We start from the raw sequence: 22,655 nt of genomic DNA, 5'->3' as shown, positions 1-22,655 counted from the left end.
ATTGTCTCTTCTTTTTTTCTTTCTTTTCTTTTTTTTTGGGGGGGGCAGGGGTGGGGGTGGTACCTGGGATTGGACTCAAGGGCACTTGGACACTGAGCCACATCCCCAGCCCTATTTTGTATTTTATTTAGAGACAAAGTCTCAATGAGTTGCTTAGCATCTCACTTTTGCTGAAGCTGGCTTTGAACTCGGGATCTTCCTGTGTCAGCCTCCCAAGCCACTAGGATGCCACCATACCCAGCGTCTTCTTCATCCCCTCAGAAGCTCACACCTCCTACCCTGGTGAGCCCAGACAATGAAAATCAGGCCCCTACCCCAGGAAAGACCAGAGGCTCGCTAAAAGAAGATGGCACAGGACAGCCTGTGGAAGTTCAAGAGTGAGGTGTCCTGTTCTATCCTTTTTATCATCCCCACCTTCTCAATCTCTGCAAAAAGAAGGAGGGATGCCAAAGTGTCATTTGGGAGGAGTTGCTGCAGTTGTGGTAAGAATTATACATCTGAGAAGGCTTCCATGAGCAAATTGAGAAATGAACTGGCCCTGAGGTAGGTCTGTTCCTTAAGAGGCAATAGATTCAGGGCAAGAGTCGACATGAAAGCAGAAAAAATTACAAAACCAGAGCTCTGTCTAAACTGGGTGTAATGGATGAATCTGACAGGTAGCTCAGGACAGGGGAAAAAGAGCTCCCACATAGCTGGGAAGCTTACAACTCAGTACAGTGCTGAGGTGGTGGCAGCTTTAATACAACAAATGTGTTGGACTGGAAAATTCCCTGAATTTTTATTAGATGTAAATTAAATTTTTATAAATTTTATCTTTTAATAGAAAAATATTTGACAATCCCTAGACCTGTTATGACTGTGGTTTCTGAATATTTTTCCTGTTGGTGTAAAGTTTTTTGTTTTTGGTTTTTTTTTTTTTCGTTGTAGATGATCTTTATTTTATTTATTTATATGTGATGCTGAGAATCAAACCTAGTGCCTCACACATGCCTGGCAAGCACTCTACTACTAAGCCACAACCCCAGCCCTGGTGTAAGTTCTAAAGGGGAAAATGAGAGAGAAATAAGTGAACTGGATTCTTGCTCTGTTCTGCCCTCCCTAGGGAACACTTCTCAGATACCAGGAGGAGACTAGAGGGAGGAGAGGGAGAGGAGGAGCTGCCTATATTCTTTCCCAGCTATGAATCTGTTTTAGCTCCTGAATAGATGCCACTCTCCCCAAGCTGGGAGCCTTACCTTCCATGTTATTCTGAGAAATGTACAGACAGTCTGGCAGGGGGTCCTTAGGGAGCTGCTCTAGGCCCAAGGAAATATCTAAAGATACTCAGATATGAATCATTAGCTTAGAGTCAATGAGATGTGTAGGCCAGGTGCAGGACTTCCTTCTCTGTCTTTTGATCTGTGCCAGACACAGAGTAGGTGGGCAGTAAAAGTTTAATTGGATGACTTACCTACAGAATGAAACGATGAATACTAAATTTCATAGTAATCCATCAAAGATGTTAGAGAGAAAGAAGGGTTACCTATACATTAAAATGTGCTTAAAAGCATATCAATTAAGGAAATTTATGGACTTAATTTGGATTTTTAAAAAATTAGTTGTTGATGGACCTTTAGTTTATTTATTTAGTTTTATGTGGTGCTGAGGATCAAACCCAGTACCTCACACATACTAGGCAAGTGCTCTACCACTGAGCCACAACCCCAGCCCCTGATTTGGATTTTTATTCAAGCAGCAAATAGTGAAATAATTGGGAAATGTGAACACTGGCTAGATATTTGATATTTTTCTTAACCCTACAGAGTATTTTTTTAACTTTAAATGTTGTCATCATTTTTAAGTAAGAGGTTTTACATTAAAATCCAGATTCCAAGCTTATTTTTTAAAAATAGGGAGCTCTGATCCCAAATGGACCCATCTCCCCACTCAGGAACTGTGTGCTGTGGTGAAGGCGTACTGGTCTTTTGAAAGTAAAACAAGGACTATCTGGTTCCCTAGGCCCCCATCTCAAGCCCAAAATAAGTGCCACTTCTTCCCTTGACATCTCAAACAGGACTAATGTCTCATCCTTCTCAACTCTTAGAACCTATCATAATTAGTTAACCAGCTCCTTGTACTTTTGTTTGTGGATGTCTTATCTCCCCTCCTTCTCTCACACCCAGGCTAGACTAAAGTTTTAACAGAATCTGAATACTGAAAAGATTGTGTAGGGTGCTTCCCCATATGTAGTTCCCAATCAATTTTATGTTTCTAAGTAAGCTGAAGACAAACTTTCAAGATTAAGAAATGAAAAAGAAAAACCTATAGAAGAGTTGAAAGAATGGCAAAATGAACTCATGTGACTGTCCAGATTTTTAATATTTTTTGGTATTTGCTTTTATCTGGTTTTCTCCCCTAACTCCTCCTCATCAGTGTGTTTCAAATATTATGAGGCTTCACCTCCAAATTCTTTTTTAAAAAAATATTGTTTAGTTGTCAATGGACCTTTGTGTTATTTATTTATTTTTTTAATTTTTATTGTTGGTTGTTCAAAACATTACATTGTTCTTGACATATCATATTTCACACTTTGATTCAAGTGGGTTATGAACTCCCATTTTTACCCCGTTATTTATTTTTATGTGGTGCTGAGAATCAAACCCAGTGCCTCACACATGCTGGGCAAGCACTCTACCACTAAGCCACAACCCCAGCCCCACACCCAAGAAATTTGACCTTTATGCAGTATTATCTATTATACCATTTATATTCAAAATCTTCCAACTATCCCAATAATGAATGTCATTTAGAGTTATTTTTAAATCCAGATTCTATTCAAGGATCATGCGCTGCATTTGGTCTCTTTAGACTCTTCCAAACTAGAACACTTTCTTGATGTTTCAGTCTTTCATGACATTAACATTTTGAAGTATCTAGGACCATTGTTTTGTAGATTAAGTTACAGCCTCGCTTTGTCCAAATATTCTATCATTTCTAGATTTGAGTTCCACATTTTTGCAAGAAACCACAATGGTGATGTTGTTTTCTAGATTTTCTATTTGTGAAGTTTCCAATGAATTAAAACCCAATTCATCAAAGTTGAATTTGGGTTTGTGTATGTGTATGTACTTTGCTGGTGCCCTAACCACAGGTGTGTCATAATAATAATCATGGCACCATGATCACTGTATTTACTTAGAAGCAGGGCTTCTAGTGTTGTTGATTACTTCCTCACCAATACTTATTGTTCAGTCTTTAATTTGTGCCAAATCTGTAGGTGTAACATGATATTATTCGGTGCTTTTTATTTGTATTGACTACTAAAGACTGAGCATTTTTCAATATGTATTGGCTATTTGTGTTTTCTACTGAGAGGCGTGTTTATGCCTTTTGCCAATTTTTTGGAAGTTGTTTTATCTTACATACATTTAGATCTTTGAATTCTGAATACTAATCATTTATACATTTTCTATGTCTCAACTCTCATGAACCAGTATTACAGAAGGCATAAGCACATGAATACTGTAGTGAAACATTTTGTTCAGATTCCAGTTTTGTCACTTATGTGTGGCTCCGGACAAAAGATTTAACATCTCTCTGCTTTATGTAAAAATGAGGTTGATAATGGTACATATGTCATAGGTTAGGAGGGGGACTAAATGAGTTAATACATGTAGTGAAGTAAGAACAGTACATGGATCTGGGTGTGGTGGCACACATTGTAATCCCAGTGGCTCAGAGGCGGAAACAGGAGGATCCCAAATTCCAAGCCAGCCTCAGCAACTTAACAAGGCCCTGAGCAACTTAGTACGATTCTGTGTCTAAATAAAATATAAAAACGGCTAGGGATGTGCTTAGAGTTTAAGTAACCCTGGATTCAATTCCTGGTACAAAAAAGAAAGAAAGAAAGGAAGGAAGGAAGAAAGGAAGAAAGAAAGAAAGAAAAAGAAAAGAAAGAAAGAAAAAGAACAGTACATGGCACATAATAACAATAAGTGTTTGGCATTTTAGCTTCTTCCATTTTATAGCTTCCATGTTTTTTATTTGTACTTATTAGCTATACATCATAGTAGAATATATTTTGAAATATTATACATATATGGAGTATAACTTCTTATTCTTCTGGTTATACAGGATGTAGACTTACATTGGTTGTGTAATCATACATATACACACAAGATAGTAATGTGCTATGTCATTTTGATGTCTGATTCATTCTGAGACTCAGTGGGCTTATTCAAGTGCTGTCCTATAAGTGGTCTCCTGCTCCATTTTGAGGCTCTCCTGCAGCCCCAACCATAAACCCTTTCCTTTCAACCATGTGTCATAACACACAGTAATAATACATTAATGCCAGGGGTGAGTGCATCTTGTATAGGCAAGTGTCCATGAAATCATGTTCTTCAAGCCAACTTAGTTTGTCCTGTGAATGGGAAAAATATTCTGCAACCTCAAAAGCCTCACTCCAAATCTGGAGATTCATGCCAATAAGTGCTCTGTTTTACTTTAAAGGTACACACATATCCCAGTGATTTTTCACTCAACTTTGAGGCCCAATGGCGTCATCATTTGGTCTGCAACCAGGTAAGATAGTCTCTCCTCACAATAGAGCCCCTAGCACCTCACAGCAACGTATCCTCCCATCCTGTCCCTGGGCCTCTTCCCTCAACTCAGGCCTTTGTGGTTCAAAGACTAGTAAACTGGTGATACAAGTGCTCGGTGGAGGCACTCCGTAAATGTACCCTAACTAAATGAATGGATGGGGAAGGGTGGAATATTAATGCGTTGCTAGGTAGAGATGAAAAAAGGAGAACAGGAATGTTGGATGGGCAAGTAGGCTACTGATTGGCTAGCACCCAGGATGCGCAGGAGTACAGCACGAAAATAGGAGAGGGTTTCTTCAGATAAATTAGCCACTGCCCAGTCGGTGAGGCGACCAGTTGTGTGAAGAGCCGCGCTGCCTAGATTGAGGGTTCCACGGTGGCGCGGTGGCTCTCCGGGCCCCGCCCCGCCCCGCCCCCCGGGGTCCAGGCCGCGTTCCCCTCGGAGGCTACGGCAGCGCCTGCGCATTGCGGTTCCAGAGTCACCAGTGGGTCCCATCTCGCCTCCGAAGATGGCGGACCACACTGTCGCCGGCCCCAGCGGCAGCACATCCTTGCGGGGACTTCGAGAACGTATGGGTGAGCTGGCCGGTGGCTCTCAGGTTAACTCGGGCCATCACGGGAGGTGGGCTTCCCAGGGCCCTAGAGGCCAAAGGAGCCGCGGCGCGAGTTCCACAAAACTTTTCTCCGGAGTCGCCACGCGCGGTCCGGTCCTTCCTTCACCCCCGCGGGAATCCCCGGGGATGGAACTCGGGGAGTCCTGAGCAGGGGGCGGGAGGGGAAACGACTGTCCAGACCTGCCAGTGGTTGAAGTCCCGCTGCCAACGGCCAAACTGTCGCTGCCAATGGCCAAAGTCCCGCGGGCTGGGCGCGAGTGAACTAACGGGCACTGCCCAGGCGGGTGGGGCCCGCGCGGCTGGAACCTCGGACTCCGCCATTGGCCCCGAGCCTCGCCGTTGGAGGACGGAGGACACCCGTGCGACCGGCCGAACGGATGCTCAGCTACCGGGGATGTGCGGGAGACCCAGACCCCGCGCACCCGCGCCGCCACTGCGGCTGGGGCAGCGCTTCCAGCCTTGGAAAGTTTGAGTTTTTTCCCAGCCTGAGGCGTTCACACCCTTCTGGTCAAAGTCCAGGAAGGAAGGAGCTGTGGGTGGGGGGGTTTAAAGTTGGGAAGAAACTTGGCTCTCTGTACCTCCTGATTTGCCTTGCTGTAGCACATGACTTCGACAAGATGTCACCTTCCTGGGACATTTTGCAGTCCCTAGGCTGAGCAGTACTTAAGAGTGTTTTCATCTCAACAGATCCCATCGTCAGAAAGTTTTTCCCTCCTAAAAAAAAAAAAAAAAAAACACGAACAAACAACAAAAACACAGTAATCAAACGTGGCAGTGCGTTGTTTGATTCGGGATAGTGCGCTCCTACCTGAGCCAGAGTGTTTCTTGCTCACGGGAGGGTGTTTTAAGCCTGTCCTCAGTAATTACCTCTGCTATGAGCGTGAATAAAACGGTTTTATTGGTTTTTTAAAAAAAATTCCTTTTTTTCATTTGCAATTAAGAACTTAATTTAGATTGAGATTGGGAGGCTATATGATACTAAACAAGACTTTGAATCAACTTTCCAAAGAATATATCAGAAAGAAATTCACTTTCATTGTTCCGTAGGGAAAAAAGACTATACCTTCTGCGTCTATGTTTGGTTCACTCAGAGTTTGCAGTAACTTGTAGTGCTTATTGACACCTTAGGCCCTCTGATAGTAAATTATCAAGGATTGAAATTAACCAGCATGTATTCCAATATGTTGGAAAGAGCATGTGTTCTAATATGTTGTCTGTATATCCACTAAAAACATTTGTATATTGAGTTTTGGAAAATGTTTTAAAATTATGGAAAGTTGTCTTAATTTACAGCATTTCAAACTTCAAAAATATCATGCAAAAAAGCCTTAACCCTTCTAGAACCCTAGTTTACAGCATAGTTTACATCCTTGCTGCCCCTTTCATATTCACAATCAAAAACATCACATGCTAGACTTCCACAAAGCACTAGCTTGACTAGAAATGCCCTCATGGTGTCAGCATTTTCCTGAAGGGGTCAATGAGACAATGGAATGTTTTTGCTAGAAGGTCAATTTCATCTCCTACTGGGAGCCTAGCTGCATGAATTAAAATAGAACAAATAACTTATGTAGGTGCACAGTAAACTCTACACATATTTATTTTATACATTTATACATGTATGCATTAATATATATATATATATATACATTATATACATGTACATGTATATACACTATATAAATGTGTGTGTATATGTACATTTACTGAGTTACGTTTCTCTGTGTAGCACTATGCTAAGGTTGTAGTATTATATTGACAAGAGACATGTTTCACACTTTTATACAGAATTGTTTTAAAATAAAGTTTATTTGAATATTTCAGCCAGATGAGCATAAGAAACTTTGCTCCTGACATGTCACCTTTTCCTTCTTATTTTTTAAATCTGCACATGATTTCTCAGTGTAGAGTTTATTATTCCAAGAAACAAATGCAGAAAAAGCCACTGAGACTGAAAGCCACATTATCATAGAATTTGAGAGCTGGAGTAATCTTAAATTTAGTTCAGAAGTCAGTATCCCAGCTAGAAAATTCTGGGCAGGTTCTACAACTGGACCATATACTGTAATGGGGAATTGGCTGTTTTTCCACATAGCCATTCTATTCTAGACAGCTCTAAATGGTAGAAAATTGTCCCTAATTTTTATTGTCTTTAAGATATTGGTTTGACTTTGTGTGTGTGTTGGGGGGGGGAGGTGTCTTCTGAAAGTACTTATCCTTAGGACTTTGGCTGTTGCTGTTTTAGGCAAAATTCTGCAATCTACCTTTGTGTGTGTGTGTGTGTGGTTCCCTGATTGCAAATTTGTGTTCCTATTAGTTTTTTCTTAATACTTTAATATTTCAAAATTAGTTGCTTTTTAAAGTACAGTTAATTCCTGGCTTTATCACTTACTATTTTTCTCTGTGATCTGGGAAAGTTATGTTTAGCTTCAGTTTATTCATTGGTGAATATAAAAATGTGCACTTCATAGAATTGCTAAATGAAGTAATACAAATGAACTTTGTAGATTGCAAAGTGATATGTATTATTTGGTATGGTAGTTGTATAAATATTAAGACTCATAATTCAGTTATTTAATTTTTTAGTTATAGATGGACAAAATATCTTTATTTTGTTTATTTATTTTTATGTGGTGCTGAGGATCGAACCCAGCACATCACATTGCAAGGCAAGCGCTTTGCCACTGAGCCACAACCCCAGCCCTATTTAAATTTTTTTAACCTCATTCAATTTTAGTAATATTCTTCAATTTCCAGGCAAAAGGTGGCTTGGTCCCTTACTTTGATTTTAGAGTTGGGATAACAAGTATAGAAATAATATAGTGTTGTATACTTACTGTACCTTGCCATTACTTTTTCTTTTTCCCTTCAGGGCTGGGAATGGACCCCAGGGCCTCATATGCTAGGCAAGTGCTCTGAGCTATCATCCATTGCCCTTGCTGTTACACACACACACACACACATATATATATATATATATACATATATATATATGTATATTTATATATATACATATATATGTATATATATATACATACATACACATGTATGCATTAATACTTCAAATGAATGTTAAACAAATTATCTCATTCAGTGAAGTTGAATGAAGTGAATCTGGAAGGAATTGAATCTGGACATAATCTCTCATTACCTGGACATTTAAAATAATTTTTAAAGCCTGTCTTTTTTGTGAACATATTTCTTGCCAGTAGGAATTTGTATACAATGATCTAAAAATCGGGTTTAATATTATTATTATATTAGTCTTTATATGATTTAGTTCATTAATCCCACCGCAAGTACTTCTAAGGTTATGTGGTATAAGATTTTTATGGGCTGAGGTTGTGTGGCTCAGTGGCAGAGTGCTTGCCTAGCATGTGTGAGGCATTGGTTTCCATCCTCACACCACATTAAAAAATAAATAAAATAGTTATTATGTCCATTTACAACCAAAAATTTTAAAAACGATCTTTAGAACCTGGTAAAATTGTACCTTTTGAATGAAATTGTCTTATGGTCAGCTAAATTGTAAAATTCGGAGTCCAATTCTTAGGACTTCTAAGTAGGAGAATTGAATGTGCAAAAACAATACTGTGTTCACAAAAATGTGAGTGGGGAAGTATGTGGAAGGGTTCAATTTATAGACTATTTGTAAAAATTACTGTCTCCACATAATTACCAGTAGTTGAATTATCAAGAAAGAGGAGAAGAGTCTCATCTTCAAATTTAGTCAGGTCCTAGATTATCTGAGCTGTTAGGTCCATGGGTCAAAAAATATCCCTTTTCTCTCTTGAAATAGTGATCCCTATGGCAGCATTTGTGATGTCACTTTCAAGGTTACCCTGTAAAACAACTCCCATGTAGCTTAAGTGCAAGGAAAGCACCTCTTTTCCCTTATTTTTAATATTTTTAAAACTTTTACTTATTTTATATTGTGCTGAGGATTGAACCTAGTGCCTCACATGTGCCAGGCAAGTGTTCTACCATTGAGCTACAACCTCAGCCCCCTTTTCCCTTATTTGTTTTGATTGCCCATCTTTGTTATATTTTTCCTATACCTAACAATCAGACTTGTGTGCAGTTTCAAAGGTGCATATTTTCTGTGCTTTTATACAGGAGTAAAACAGTTTTCAGTGTTATTCTCCATACCCTTCCTAAAAAAGTCCAGGATTGTGGAGTATTTTAGATACAACCATCATGGAATCAAAGGGTTCAGAGATCCCCTATAATAACTCTCATGTGTATCATTTTATAGTCTTTCTTACTTTATCTCAAGTTGCAGTTTCCTAATCTTGCACATAGTCCTTACTGAAGTTTATTTTCTCTCTTTTCTGCCTGTTGATATATGTTAGCAACTTTGCACAATTTGTATTGCTTTGCTTGACGTTTTGCTACCTAGAATGATATGTCATTGGAAATTCCTTCTACACATTGCTGTTGCCTCCACCTTCCTTGTAAATTAGAATAGACTTTGGGAGGCCTGGAGGTGTAGCTCAAGTGCTAAGAATACTGGAAAGCCTGGATTAAATCCCCAGCACACACCAAAAAGAAGAAAACAAGAAAGAGAATCGAGCTTTTTACAATTGCAGATGCTTGTGCCCCACCTGGGGCTGGATTAGGCATTGCTGATGTTTTTAAATTGACTCAGGTGATTCTAGTGTGCAGCCACGATAGAAAGCCCCTATTCTAGATGACTTACAAATGTACTTCTTGATATTGGGCCCAAGCACTGAGGATTTCACTGTTCATACTCTGCTTCCAGATTCAGATCCATAAATTTATATATGTGTGTGTGTGTGTGTGTGTGTGTGTGTGTGTGTGTGTGTTGTATTTGGACACAATAACCTGTATTTTATTTTTATGTGGTGCTGAGGATTGAACCTAGCACCTCACATGTGCTAGGCGAGCACTGTACCCTCAGATCCATTAATTTTTAACCTATTAGTTTCTAAATTCCCAAATTATGGTGAAACATATTTTTTTCCCAGTTCTTGGCCAGCTCAGTTTTTTTCTACTACTTGGTGTAATGTCCTTCTCACACATTTTGAAGAGCTATCAATCATTGGTCTCCCATTGATCCATAAACTTGTGCTGCCACATACAATACAGTTGTCTTTATGTCCACAAATACTTTGGCACATCCATAGTAAACACTTTTAACTCTTTAATCAGGTATTGTTGAACAATATAGGTATTCAGTACATCTTTATTGTTGACCCAGATTAAGCAGTCACAATTTTACCTTGAAGAGTGACCCAGTTCTTTATCATCACATAAAATTGACTGTGGTGATCCCTCTATTTCCTGTTTGTGTTTTGATATCTAATCCCTTTCCTTTATCTCCTAATATTTTAGTTGCTGCCGCTCAAGCAGTTGCAAAAGAAAGGCGAGATCAAAGTGGAGTTAGCTCTTTTTCAAGTCAGTCTCCAACTGTAAGATCAGCATTTAAGCCAGGTATAATTTCTTTAATGCTTCAAGAACAGCAAAGTGTTGTATCTTTAAGATTTGATAGCATATTAATGTCTATATTCTTTTTTTAAAGTAATAGATGGGTCTGTTCTAAAAAATGACTTAAAACAAAAATTAGCAAAGGAGCGCAGAGAAGAAAGAAAAAGACAACAAGAAGGTATATTTCAGACTTTTATTTATATTAAAATGAATAAATTTTATGTAAAGTTCATATTGGTTTTACTTGCTTTTTCTCTGTGTTTATATGATAGATAATAACTTTTGTTATATAAAAGATTATTATATTGGATTAAATCCAGTTACCAAATCAGATAAAAAATCTTTGACTAAATTATTCAATTTTTCAAGATGTAGTTTCTGTTGTCTGTAATTTTCTGAAAAGTAAGATATGAACATTTCTTCAACATCTGTAAAAACAAGCAGAATGGGATTTTAGTAAAAATGATTTTAAGCCAGGTATGGTGGCACATGCCTATAATCTCAGCATCTTGGGAGGTCGAGGCAGGAGGATTTCTAGTTCAAAGCCAGCCTCAGCAATTTAGCGAAGCCCTGAGCAGCTAATCCCTGTAATCCAGGGTTTACAGGTGTGGGCCACCATACCCAGCTAATTTGTTTTATTTTTGCTTTTGTTTTAAGTGTTGGGGATGGAACCTAGGGCCTTGTGCATGCTAGGCAAGAGCTATATCTGCTGAGCTATATCCTCAACCCCCTTAATTTGAAATTACCATTTGGACAGGATGACGGTCATCTGGCTCAGACACTCCAAATCACCAGAGTTAAATGAGCACCCAGTGAAAAATGGTTCTTTAGTGTCCACCTTTATCCACTTATTACATAAATCTTTAGTTTCTAGCTAGGTTATGTTATTTTGAGAAAGACAATGAGTAATATTAGCTGTTTTCTTTGTGTGTAATGTAGAAAACAAATTTTTTTCTTGGCTCTTACACCTTGAAATTGTGTTTGGATTATTTCAGCCAGTAAAGAAATACAACTACTTGAAAAAGAAAGAAAGGCCAAGCTCCAGTATGAAAAACATCTGGAAGAAAAGCAACGAAAACTAAGAGAACAAAAAGAAAAAGATGAGCGGCGAAGAATATCTGCAGAAGAAAAAAGAAAACAAAAATTCGAGGAAGAAAGGGTATCTAATTTTATAGCCTATTCATCAGATGATACCATATGTTGCCTGAATCTGAAATATGTTTATTCTTAGCCCTTGTCGCTTTACTCCCTGTGGAAAAGAACTCAGTCCCAGCTCTTTCCTCTCTTCTTCCCTTTTCCTTCCCTCAGCAGTAGAGGCTCCTGCCCTGTCCTGATAAGGTCCTAGGAGCTCAGACCCTAACCTCAGAAAGGAGTAGCCTTGCAGATGTAGGAACAGAGGTCCCATTTGCCTTTGGGATATGGCTCATAGGATACCTGTGATTTGGGTTGTGCTCTGAGCAGTTCTATCTATTATCAAAAACCATTCACTATTGTCCCATTGCCTAGAGACTGAGGACAGACCCCAGTGCCTCAGCTCCCTGACCTGCCCCCATCTGACTAGATGGTTTCTCTAGACTCCTCTAATTGTGTGACTCCCCAATCAAGTCTAAGCACTTTCTCTCCCCTTCCATGTACGCTGGCTCTCTTGTGTGTGTGCCTACTCTCTCCCTCCCTGTCCCTGTCCCTTTTGTGCTTCACAGTCCCTTTTCTGACTTGGTCCCTATGGACCTGTGGTTCATGGTCAGCATTCTTCATTTTTTCTCTTGTCTTGTGGCACTACCACTCTTCCTTTCTGGGCTCTTTTTGGTGTGTGACATGTTAGTGTGAGCCGGTGGCTTCCTTATGCCCCCTTTCTTCCTCATGTGTGCCTCTGCAATCAGTTTGTCTTTTGTTATTTATACTGTGCATCTGGCTACCTGTCATTCTCTATGATTTTCCTTTTTTTTAATCTTAAATTTTTGTCTCATAGGTCATTTCACTGCTCGACTCCTTCTGAATCTGGCATGTTCTTTGTGACACAGTCTGTTTGTTCCACTGACTATTCAGTGTCTCTAAATATGTTTTAGACTCTCTGACCCTGACTTTTTCTTCCTGAGACCACTCACTTTTCTTTTTATTTTCTTTGTCTTAGAGTTTCCATGCTTTTCCCCATCTTCTAGCTCTCTGCCTGTCATTCTCTCAGTGTGAATGCATCTTTAATCTCCCTCCTTATTTTCTATTGCTCTGATTTTTGTATTTCTTTTTTTCTCCTTGTCTCTTTGGTTCCATTTCTCCCTGTGAAACTTCTTTTGTCTTTCTCTGTGGTACATACTTGTCCTCCTTTCTGGTGGATGCAGGTGCTCTCACATGTGCTTCATGCGCAGCCCTGCACCCCATCTGGAGATCTTCAGTATTTTCTTGTGCCTTTTGTTCCCCATCCATGGTCTGTTACCTTTTCCTCTCTGCCTTACTGAACATTTTTTTCAGTAGTGGGGATTGAACCCAGGTGTGCTCTACCACTGACCTCTATTTCCAGCCCACACATCTTTTTTAATTTTGAGATAAGGTCTCACTAAGTTGCCCTGGCTGGCCTCAAACTTACAATCCTCCTGCCTGAGCCTTCAGAGTAGCTGAGATTATAGATGTGTACCAACATACCCAACCTGAGCCTTTTTCTTTTTTCTTTTCTTTTTTCTTTTTTGGTACGAGGTATTGAATCCAGTGGTGCTTAACCACTGAGCCATATCCCCAGCCCAACCTGAACTTTTTTCTTTGGATGTTTGTGATCTGCAGGTTTCATGTTCCAGTATTTAGTATAATATCTTTCATAATTTCTTGTCACTTTCCATTGTCTTCTGTGAAACATGTCCTCATGGAAGCCAGAGAAAATAGTAGGAACTAAGGAAAGACAGTTCAAGAACCAAAGAATGTAAAATAGAAAACTGTGTGCAGATTGAAGAGGAGGGTCCTTGGAGAAGAGACAGTCCCAGGGACGGAGAGAGAGATAGAGAAAGGACCATCTAAGTAAAAAGAAAAAAAGCTGAAAGACAGAACACAGAGAAGAGAATATAACAAAATGACACTGCAGACAAAAGGGGAGCCAAAGGCTAGGTGTGGTAGTGCATGCCTGTAATCCTAGTGGCACAGGAGGCTGAGGTAGGAGGATCACAAGTTCAAAGCCAGCCTCAGCAATGGTGAGGCCCTAAGCAACTCAGTGAGACCCTGTCTCTAAATAAAATATAAAATAAGCCTGGTGATGTGCCTCAGTGGTCAAGTGCCCCTGAGTTCAATCCCTAGTACCATAAAAGAAAAACGAAACAAAACAAAAAGAACAAAAGAAAGAAAGGGAGCCAGAGACATAGCCAAAGGGGCAGGAAGGAAGAGAGAACTCCAGAGAGCTAGTGTGAGGGAGTCCCAGACAGAGTAGGGGACATGGGGCACTTTAAGTAGGCTTGGCTATAGGAAATGAGAATGTAATTTTGAAGAGCAGAGAAGGAGAGGTGAGTATAGAGAGGAGATATATATGACACAAGATGGAAACTACACGTAAGCTATGGGCAGCCACAGATTTGAGAAGGAACCTGAAAGACAGCACAGAAGGTCAGTACATTTAAAAACAGTGGGATACAATTCTTATGGATCAGAAATATTTTCATAAGGCAAGGTTCTTCTCTGGTTTTAGTCTATTATAGTTCCAGGGTTTCTAAGCAATTTAGAATAACTTGACTTTCTGTTAGAAAATGTGATTTTCAAATATTGCCATTACATAAATTCTCTTTCATTTTCCTGGCATGTTTATCTTTGCCCTCAGAAATGGTGGGGACATTATAAGGATGATGTTGCTATGAAACGGTTGTTAAGGAAGAATAGAAAACCTCTGGTCCTGAGGTTGATTTGCTTACTCAAGTATAGTACATGGTATTTTACACACAGAAATGAGAAATATCTGAGTAAAGATCTCGTTTCTGGAGTGCAGCTCTTCTGCCACAGCATGGCAGTTGTGAGTGGTGATTTGACTAGTTTAATGCACAGTTGAGGTCAAGACAAAGACATCACTTATCTTTTTTAGAACACTATTAGTTGACACCAGAATTAAGCTGCTATAGGTGTGGGTATAATAGATGACTGTGGCATAGATTTACTGATATGTATGCTGTTATTTTCTTGCTTCATTTCACAAAAATTTAAGGAAATTTAAAAAATACATACCACACCAGATATTAAAATTAATGGTTGAGAAAGTAATGATTGAGGGAATCAAGCTGAGGGGAGAATTTAGGTAGATAAAGGTACTGAGGTAGGTAAGATATGATTAGCACTCAGTCTTTGCAATTGCTAAAAATAGACCACAAACCCGGCGTGTAGCACATCCTCCAGCTCAGGAGGCTGAGACAGGAGGATCTTTTGAGTTCAAAGCCAGCCTTAGCTATTTAGCGAGGTCCTGAGCAACTTGGCAAGATCCTGTCTCAAAATTAAAAATAAAAAAGGGCTGGGGATATGGCTTAGTGGTTAAGCACCCTTTGGTTCAATCCCCAGTACCGAGAGAGAGAGAGAGAGAGAGAGAGAGAGAGAGAAATAAACCACAAGTTTGACTGTAAATTTCCTAAGGATATAAGCAAAGAGGAAAGCATGGTCAGTTCATTGATGCAGGGTTCATAAAACAAAAAAGAAACTATTCAGAAGAAGCACTGGTATTGATTGGTACCTGAAACATGTCTCCAATTATTTTAAACTTTTATCTAATAAAAACTTCTGATAATGAAATTTGGTGATGAGGTTTGCTTTGTAAACCACAAATCAAAATTTTTACTAATATAATGAATGTAGAAAAATGTGTTGGCATTTATTTTAAATAGGAAAAATACAGAGCTGTTCTTTCTCGAACTTTGGAACGGACTAACCGTGTTGATCAACGGCAAAAGAGATGGTCGTGGGAAGGCTCCGCCATGGCAAATTCTGAAAACAAACCTGGTAATGAAAACAACAATCAAATTTTAAGTTCACTAATGTTCATATTTAAATGTTGGCTATTACTATAAGGTTGCATTTATAGCAAGATTGTAATCTCTATCCTAAACAAAAATGCTATACACAGTAAATTTATATTTAAATTTGTGTCATATGACAGTGTAGAAGAAACAGGTAAGATTTTATAATATATTTTAATTCAGTATACCCCAAATCTTAATTAAATTTATAACCAGCATAAAATGATAACTACACACTACTTGTTTTAAAAAATAAACTATTTTCTTTACTATTTACTCACCATAAGTTTTTTTTTTTATATGTAGGTGTAATTTTACGCAGTTTCGTAAAATAAAATATTAAGTTTATATAGTTTGGAAGGAATGACTGACAATAAATATTATATTCCTAATTAATGTAAATCTGTCCTCCATAGAACTACATCTATGAAAACTCATTTTTTTCAGCTAATATTGTCTTGTAAAAATATGATTACAGTAAATATCATATCTTTTCTCAGTTGATAAATGATCTATATTTACTGAAAATCTTCAGCAGGGCTTATCTGCTTTAATTAAATAGATGCCTATGTCATTTACACGTCTTAAATTCTATTGCTAAGAGTAAGTAGTTATGTCATGAATTCTGCTGATTTTCAACTTAAGGAAATCAATTATTTTTATGTATTTACACAGTGCCACTTGTTTAGATTGTAGAACATTTTAGATTTATTTCAGAAAAACACCACATTATTTTACAGTAGAATGAGATGGCCATTGCTATTTTGTATTTTCATCAATATAAATCCTTGTTTCATGATTTTTGTGTTAATCATATTAGATGGAATTTGGGGGCTCAAATTTGAAATGTTTGAAACATATTTTGCCAAAAGACATTGGCATTAAGTGGCATAATAATTTATTTTACTTTTAAATTAATTCACATTCTAGTCAATTTGTAGAATGTAAATTAATTTAATTTACTTTTAAATTAATTCACATTCTAGAAATTTTGTTTTCTAAAGTCTGGTTAGACTAGTCATTCAGTTTACACTGTCATTTAAAGAAAATAATAGCATAAATACAGTGGTGGACAGATTGATCTGCTTTACAAATATCATATTTGTTATCTACAGTGAACTTGTGAAATATATCAGCAAGTACAATTGCCTTCCTTGTTTCATAATTAAGACATCAAGAAATTCAATGATTTCTACCTTAACATGCTTTATTTTTATTTTTTATTTTTTGGTACCAGGAGTTAAACCCAGGGGTGCCTACCAATTGAGCCATATCCCCAGCTATTTGTTTTACATTTTATTTAGAAACAAGGTCCCCCTAAACACTTTAATGATAAGAATATTACCAAGTTCACTTTACAAATCTTCATAGTTAAAAATGCAGTGTTGTTTTAAATAAAATGAGGTTATCTGTTATGAATACGTTAAATACCTTTTTTGTTCCTGGTGTTTCCCCTTTTCATTACTATTTTTTATTTTTATACTTTGTACCTTATGCTTGCTAGGCAAGTGCTTTGTCACTGAGCTACACCCCAGCCTAGTATTACTTATTTTTTAAAAAAATCTTTACTTCAGTGTGTGTTGGTGACCATTTCTGACTTTTTTCACATGGTGTTTCTCACTGAAACACCATGTATTGAAATATATTAAGCAACCATATCTATCAATCTAAGAGGAAAAATACCTTTGTCTTTCCAGAGGAAGCAGTAGGAATGATCTTGGCAAGAAAAACATTGGGAAACAAATTCTGCATCATTCCCTCAAACTTGGCCATTAAAAAAAGATAGATAGCTGGGCATGGTGACATGTGCCTGTAATCCCAGCTACTCAGAAGGCTGAAATGGGAGGATCACTTGAGCCCAGGAGGTTCTAGGCAATATTTTGAGACCCTGTCTTAATAATAAGGACAAAAAAAAGATGAAACAATATCATTTTTATGCCTGGAATAAGACATCATAATAGTTTGAATTTAAAATGTGTCCTTGTTGGGCTGGGGATGTGGCTTAAGCGGTAGTGCATTCGCCTGGCATGTGAGGGGCGCTGGGTTCGATCCTCAGCACCACATAAAAATAAAATAAAGATATTGTGTCTACCAAAAACTAAAAAATAAATATTAAAGAATTCTCTCTCTCTCTCTCTCTTTAAAAAAAATGTGTCCTTGTGTTATTAGGTGCTTTGATATTTTTTGAACAATGCTGATGACTTTAAAATTCTAGTACAGCAAAAGATTCTGGGTGGTACCATTTAAAGAATAATGAATCGTAGCAGTGACTAATCTAGTGGATAGGATTTCTGTTTTTTGTCCAAAGCAATATTATACTTGTGATAGGTTCAGGGGAAAAAAGGATTTTTATTTTGTTGAAACTCACCTGTTATTTGTCTTAAAACTCTTACAATTTCAACTATGAGCTTTCATTTTGTCTTTTGTTTACTTTTGTTGACAGTCTTAGTCTAGCACATTTTCTCTTACAATAGTCTGGGAAAAGTTGGATCCACATACCACCTCTCCTCCCTCATTGTTCTTTTCCAAAGCACTTTTATGTGTAGCCTGGGTTCATTCATACACTAATGTAGGAAGACTTTTTTTTTTTAGCACCTTGCTTGTCTCGTGGTAAAATTAATGTATTATTTACCAACTAAATCTCTTAGAAAAATTAGATAGCAATAATTGCAATAGCATATTTGTGTCCCATGAACATTGTTCTACAAGTGTTGACTATGTTTTATTACCTATTTACTTCAAGAATTAGCAGAGATTAAATATAATATTATATAAAACTATGCTTTCATTGATATGTCCACTTGCCATATTCATGAAACATGTAAAGAGAAGGGACAGGCGATGACTTAAAAGGTAAGGTAATAACTAGTTAAACTATACTGAAGGAGCAATACCAAGTTAACTTTTTAAATGATTTCTTTACTAGTTTTTAATAGAAGGTATGTATGGAAGATACTTTGTGAAGTAACCTACTTAAAGGTACAGTATGATATATACTCCAAAGTGATGAATGCTGTAATTAATGATTCCAGAAAATCTCTTTAAATTGAAATGAGACCTATTCAATCCAGAGAGATCAATATTTGAAACTCAAATGAAGTTCACAATTTAATATGTAATATTTTAAATAATCTTGTTTTAAATCTTGGTTGATTTAAATAGTCTTATTTTTCTTCCACTCATTGCTGACTCATAACTATTCTCAGTATTTTGTCATTTCTTGCAGTCTACTAATGAGGAATTGTGTAACTTAATCATTGACTTGCTTACAACTTTGTAGTTCATGCTATACAATCACATTATCAATTCAAATTTTCAAATGATGCTGGATTGTCAATATGTACTTTAATTTACAGATCTCATTGTTATACAAAATTACATACAAGAGGTTGTGAGGGGAAAGGGAAAAAATAAAAAAAAAAAAACAAGGGAGAGAATTAAATTACAGCAGATGGGATAGAGAGAGAAGATGGGAGGGGAGGGGAGGGGGGATAGTAGAGAATAAGAAAGGCAGCAGAATACAACAGACACTAGCATGGCAATATGTAAATCAATGGATGTGTAACTGATGTGATTCTGCAATCTGTATACTGGGTAAAAATGGGAGTTCATAACCTACTTGAATCTAAAGTATGAAATATGATATGTCAGGAGCTTTGTAATGTTTTGAACAACCAATAAAAAAAGAGAGAAATTGTTTTTTTTCAAACAGACATTCCTCAGTATTCTGAACTAGAATATTTGAAGCAAAATGAAAAAAGTGTCTATTGGAAGCAGATTGTTTTCCCTTGTGAATGGTTGGGTTGCTTAAGTTGTGACATTAATACTTTTGTTTAAAAATACTAGTTATAACTAACATATAAATCACTTTTACTATTAGACATCATGGATTGTGTCTAGAATCAAAGGTTGTATATTCCTAATTTGGGAACTTTGATGTTGTGGATAGTATCAGACATTTTACCTCTTAAATTTTAACATTTTCTAAATCACCTTATTTTCATTTCAGTAACAGAGTAAATTTTAAGTTTGGGGAGTAGAATCTCTGTATTGTATTTGAAATTAAATTCTTATAAGCAAGGGTAGATAAGATAAACAAAAATATGTAAACATGAGTGGCTCCTAAAATAATATATTTATGTCATTTATGAAAAGTAATATTTCTTTGCTTTTGACCTCTAGGAAAAACAGAAAATAAGAGAAGCTCATCTTTGAATAGAAGAGAAAACAAAGTACATTCATCTACTGACATAGAACACATGGAGGACAAGCCAGGTGATTAGTTAGTGGTTAAAACAGGCATATTTATGTCAACATTATTGGTTAAAAATCATTTCTGAAACTGAAAAGTGAAGCATCCTTTTTTTTCCTCCTTGAAGTTCTATGGATGGAACCTTTTCATATGTGTTTGTTGCTTTTTGTTTCTCACCATTCACTTATGGAAGACTTTGTACTTAATTGATTCAGGTTCAACCCTATTGGAACAAATACCATTTCATAGGAATCTTTAACAATATAAATACTTATTGGAGTAAGATATTTATTTACAACAATGGTCATTTTGGTAGGAGGTACTAGGGATTGAAATCAGGGGCACTGATGTCACCACTGAGCTACATCCCCAGCCCTATTTTGTATTTTATTTAGAGACAGGATCTCATTGAGTTGCTTAGTGCCTCACTTTTGCTGAGGCTGGCTTTGAACTCATGAGCCTCCTGAGCTGCTGGGATCACAGGCGTGTACCAGCATGCCTGGCACAAAGCTCATTTTTAACAAAAAAGTTCAGTCAATTCCTGGGAGCTTTTGGCAATGCACTTGATCATTATGATTGTCAATGACATATATCTGGGAATCCATGTAAAGGTTGTTTTGTCATCTGCAATTCTTTTTCTCCATGTGTGAGTTCCCATAAGGACACCATACTATGGGAGGTGGTTATGTCAAATATGTTACCTGGGTTTCTTCTTTGGGGTTATTATGGTATGCTGAGGCCTTTGCTCCTTAATTCAGGTAATCTTGTCCCTGACAGTGCAATCTTATTAGATTAGCAGTGTCCAATCCTATTATACTATGTATTGTTGGGAAAGTTATCATTTTTACAGCAGTTTACATTAATCATCGTTGCTTTGTATTCATTCATCTGTAAGACCTCAAATTGAATGTTTTTTTTATCATTTAGCTCGTCGATTTTATAGCAATCCCTCAGAGAATAATTTAATCAGTCGCCTGCTTATCCCAACAAGAGCATCAGTAGCCAGAAGCAAGACTGCTGCTTCATTATCCATCCCAGGAAAAGATACTCCAGGTAACAGGCACATGGAAAAAAGCCTGAAAGTACTCGTGTTTGCACTTAAAAAGTAGGCTCTAACACTTAACTTTTTGCTTTTAGGTGTCAAAATAATTTGAATCAATAGTTACAAAATTTCTAGCATGGTAGATTAAACTGGGTAATGGGTAATTAATAGGATGAGATGACTAACTTGGTGATGGTTAAATTTTATTTTGTTTATTCACCTATTATTTATTTATTTATTATTACATGGTGCTGAGGATGGAACCCAGGGCCCCACATGCACTAGGCAAGTGCTCAATGACAGCCACAACCCCAGCCCATGTTGGTTAAATTTTAAAGCTCTATAGATTCTAAAAATATAGAAGAATTTCACTAATATCAAGCAAGAAAATTTCCTACTAACCTTTTTTTATTCAAAAATATGGAACAATAACATTGATCAAACTTTCAGTTTTCAATTAGGGACATAAAGATTGTAAGTACAACAAAACAAATCTTCAGGATTATGAGGACTTTCTCATTTGTAGTTTACATAGCCTATGGACAGCAAGATATCCCCAATAATGGAAAGGTCTATTGCATTGTCCCCATTATTTACCCTCTCTGCTTTTTCCTTTCCAGAATACATCCCACCTCTTTTTTTTCTGTCATTTTCATGTGATTAGTAAAATGAATCAACATTGTATCAGTCTTTCTTGTAGTACTCTGATTCCTGGCATGCTTTATGTGTGTGTGTGTGTGTGTGTGTATAATCAGATTAGTTTCTGCCAGTTTCCCCCACTACCAATCTAGATATTTCTGATTATTTTTGTTTTGGCTTAATAGATCACTATCATGAAAAACTCAGTATTTTGTCTTAAATTTCTATAATGAGCTAAGTGTAGATTTTAGCACACCTAAAATCTCAGCAATGTGGAGGCAGAGGCAGGAGGATGGCAAGTTCTAGGCCACCCTGGGCAACAAGACCCCATGTCAAAATCAGAAATAAAATGGACTGGAGCGGGACTGGGGTTGTGGCTCAGGGGTAGAGCGCTTGCCTAGCACGGGAGAGGCCCTGGGTTAGATCCTCAGCACCACATAAAAATAAATAAGTAAAATAAAGTTATTGTGTCCAACTACAACTAAAAAATAAATATTAAAAAAATGGACTGGAGGGAGATAATGATCAGTGATAAAGTGACCCTAGGTTCAGTCTCTAGGATCACACAAAAATCTTATACTTTATACATTTTCTATAATACTAATTTTTTGTGTTAATTAATGTAACTGTTAGGCACATGTAGATATGTAAAGAAACTGCTTTCTGTATCAAAAATGAGGAAGTAAAAAAATAACAACTTTGTCAAGTTTTTTTCATAAGTAGTCAATTGGTAATTCTATTTTAAATATTTGACAAAATCATGAAAATTTGCCACTTAAAGTTGATGTGCCAAATAATTGTACCAAGTGTTAAGAAAACTACCATGGAAGACATTTTTAAAATGTTTACTTTATTATATAAGCAGTAAACATTTAGCATAAAACAAGATTTTAAGTGTAATCTCCCTAATATTTCAAGGCACACTGGTAATTTAATATCTCTCCACATATATATTTTTTCACAAAAGGAGATAGTAGCCTGCCTTTGTTAAACTCAATAAATATCATTTTCTGTATCCAAAAAATTGCAAATTACTTCTTTTAATGACTGCCTTCCTATAGTGCAAGTTTTCTTTTGAATATTTGGATTATATTTTCAACTATCCCAGTA

The 22,655-nt window shown here is 37.1% G+C and overlaps 1 protein-coding gene across 4 annotated transcripts in view; it reads left to right on the top strand.

Annotated features, from left to right (window-relative positions):
* The first annotated feature begins 4,930 nt into the window (after positions 1-4,930).
* Positions 4,931-22,655, top strand: part of Map7d3 (MAP7 domain containing 3) — a 32,394-nt gene continuing 14,669 nt past the window's right edge. For 3 of the 4 annotated variants that reach the window (XM_046468131.1, XM_046468132.1, XM_046468133.1), the window contains exons 1-7: positions 5,032-5,159; positions 10,553-10,651; positions 10,740-10,823; positions 11,641-11,804; positions 15,481-15,595; positions 19,795-19,887; positions 20,792-20,917. In XM_046468131.1, the coding sequence (XP_046324087.1) occupies positions 5,093-5,159; positions 10,553-10,651; positions 10,740-10,823; positions 11,641-11,804; positions 15,481-15,595; positions 19,795-19,887; positions 20,792-20,917 (748 nt within the window). In that variant the 5' untranslated portion in view covers positions 5,032-5,092. Of the gene's footprint in view, positions 5,160-10,552; positions 10,652-10,739; positions 10,824-11,640; positions 11,805-15,480; positions 15,596-19,794; positions 19,888-20,791; positions 20,918-22,655 lie in introns of all 4 variants that reach the window. The other variant, XM_046468134.2, reaches the window with a different exon arrangement.

This window comes from Marmota monax, unplaced genomic scaffold, assembly GCF_021218885.2.
Source record: "Marmota monax isolate L192 unplaced genomic scaffold, Marmota_monax_Labrador192_F-V1.1 WCK01_AAM20220418_F8-fsc00333, whole genome shotgun sequence".
Lineage (NCBI taxonomy): Eukaryota > Metazoa > Chordata > Mammalia > Rodentia > Sciuridae > Marmota > Marmota monax.
Note: the sequence above shows the minus strand (reverse complement) of the source record. Positions and strands in the feature narration are given on the sequence as shown.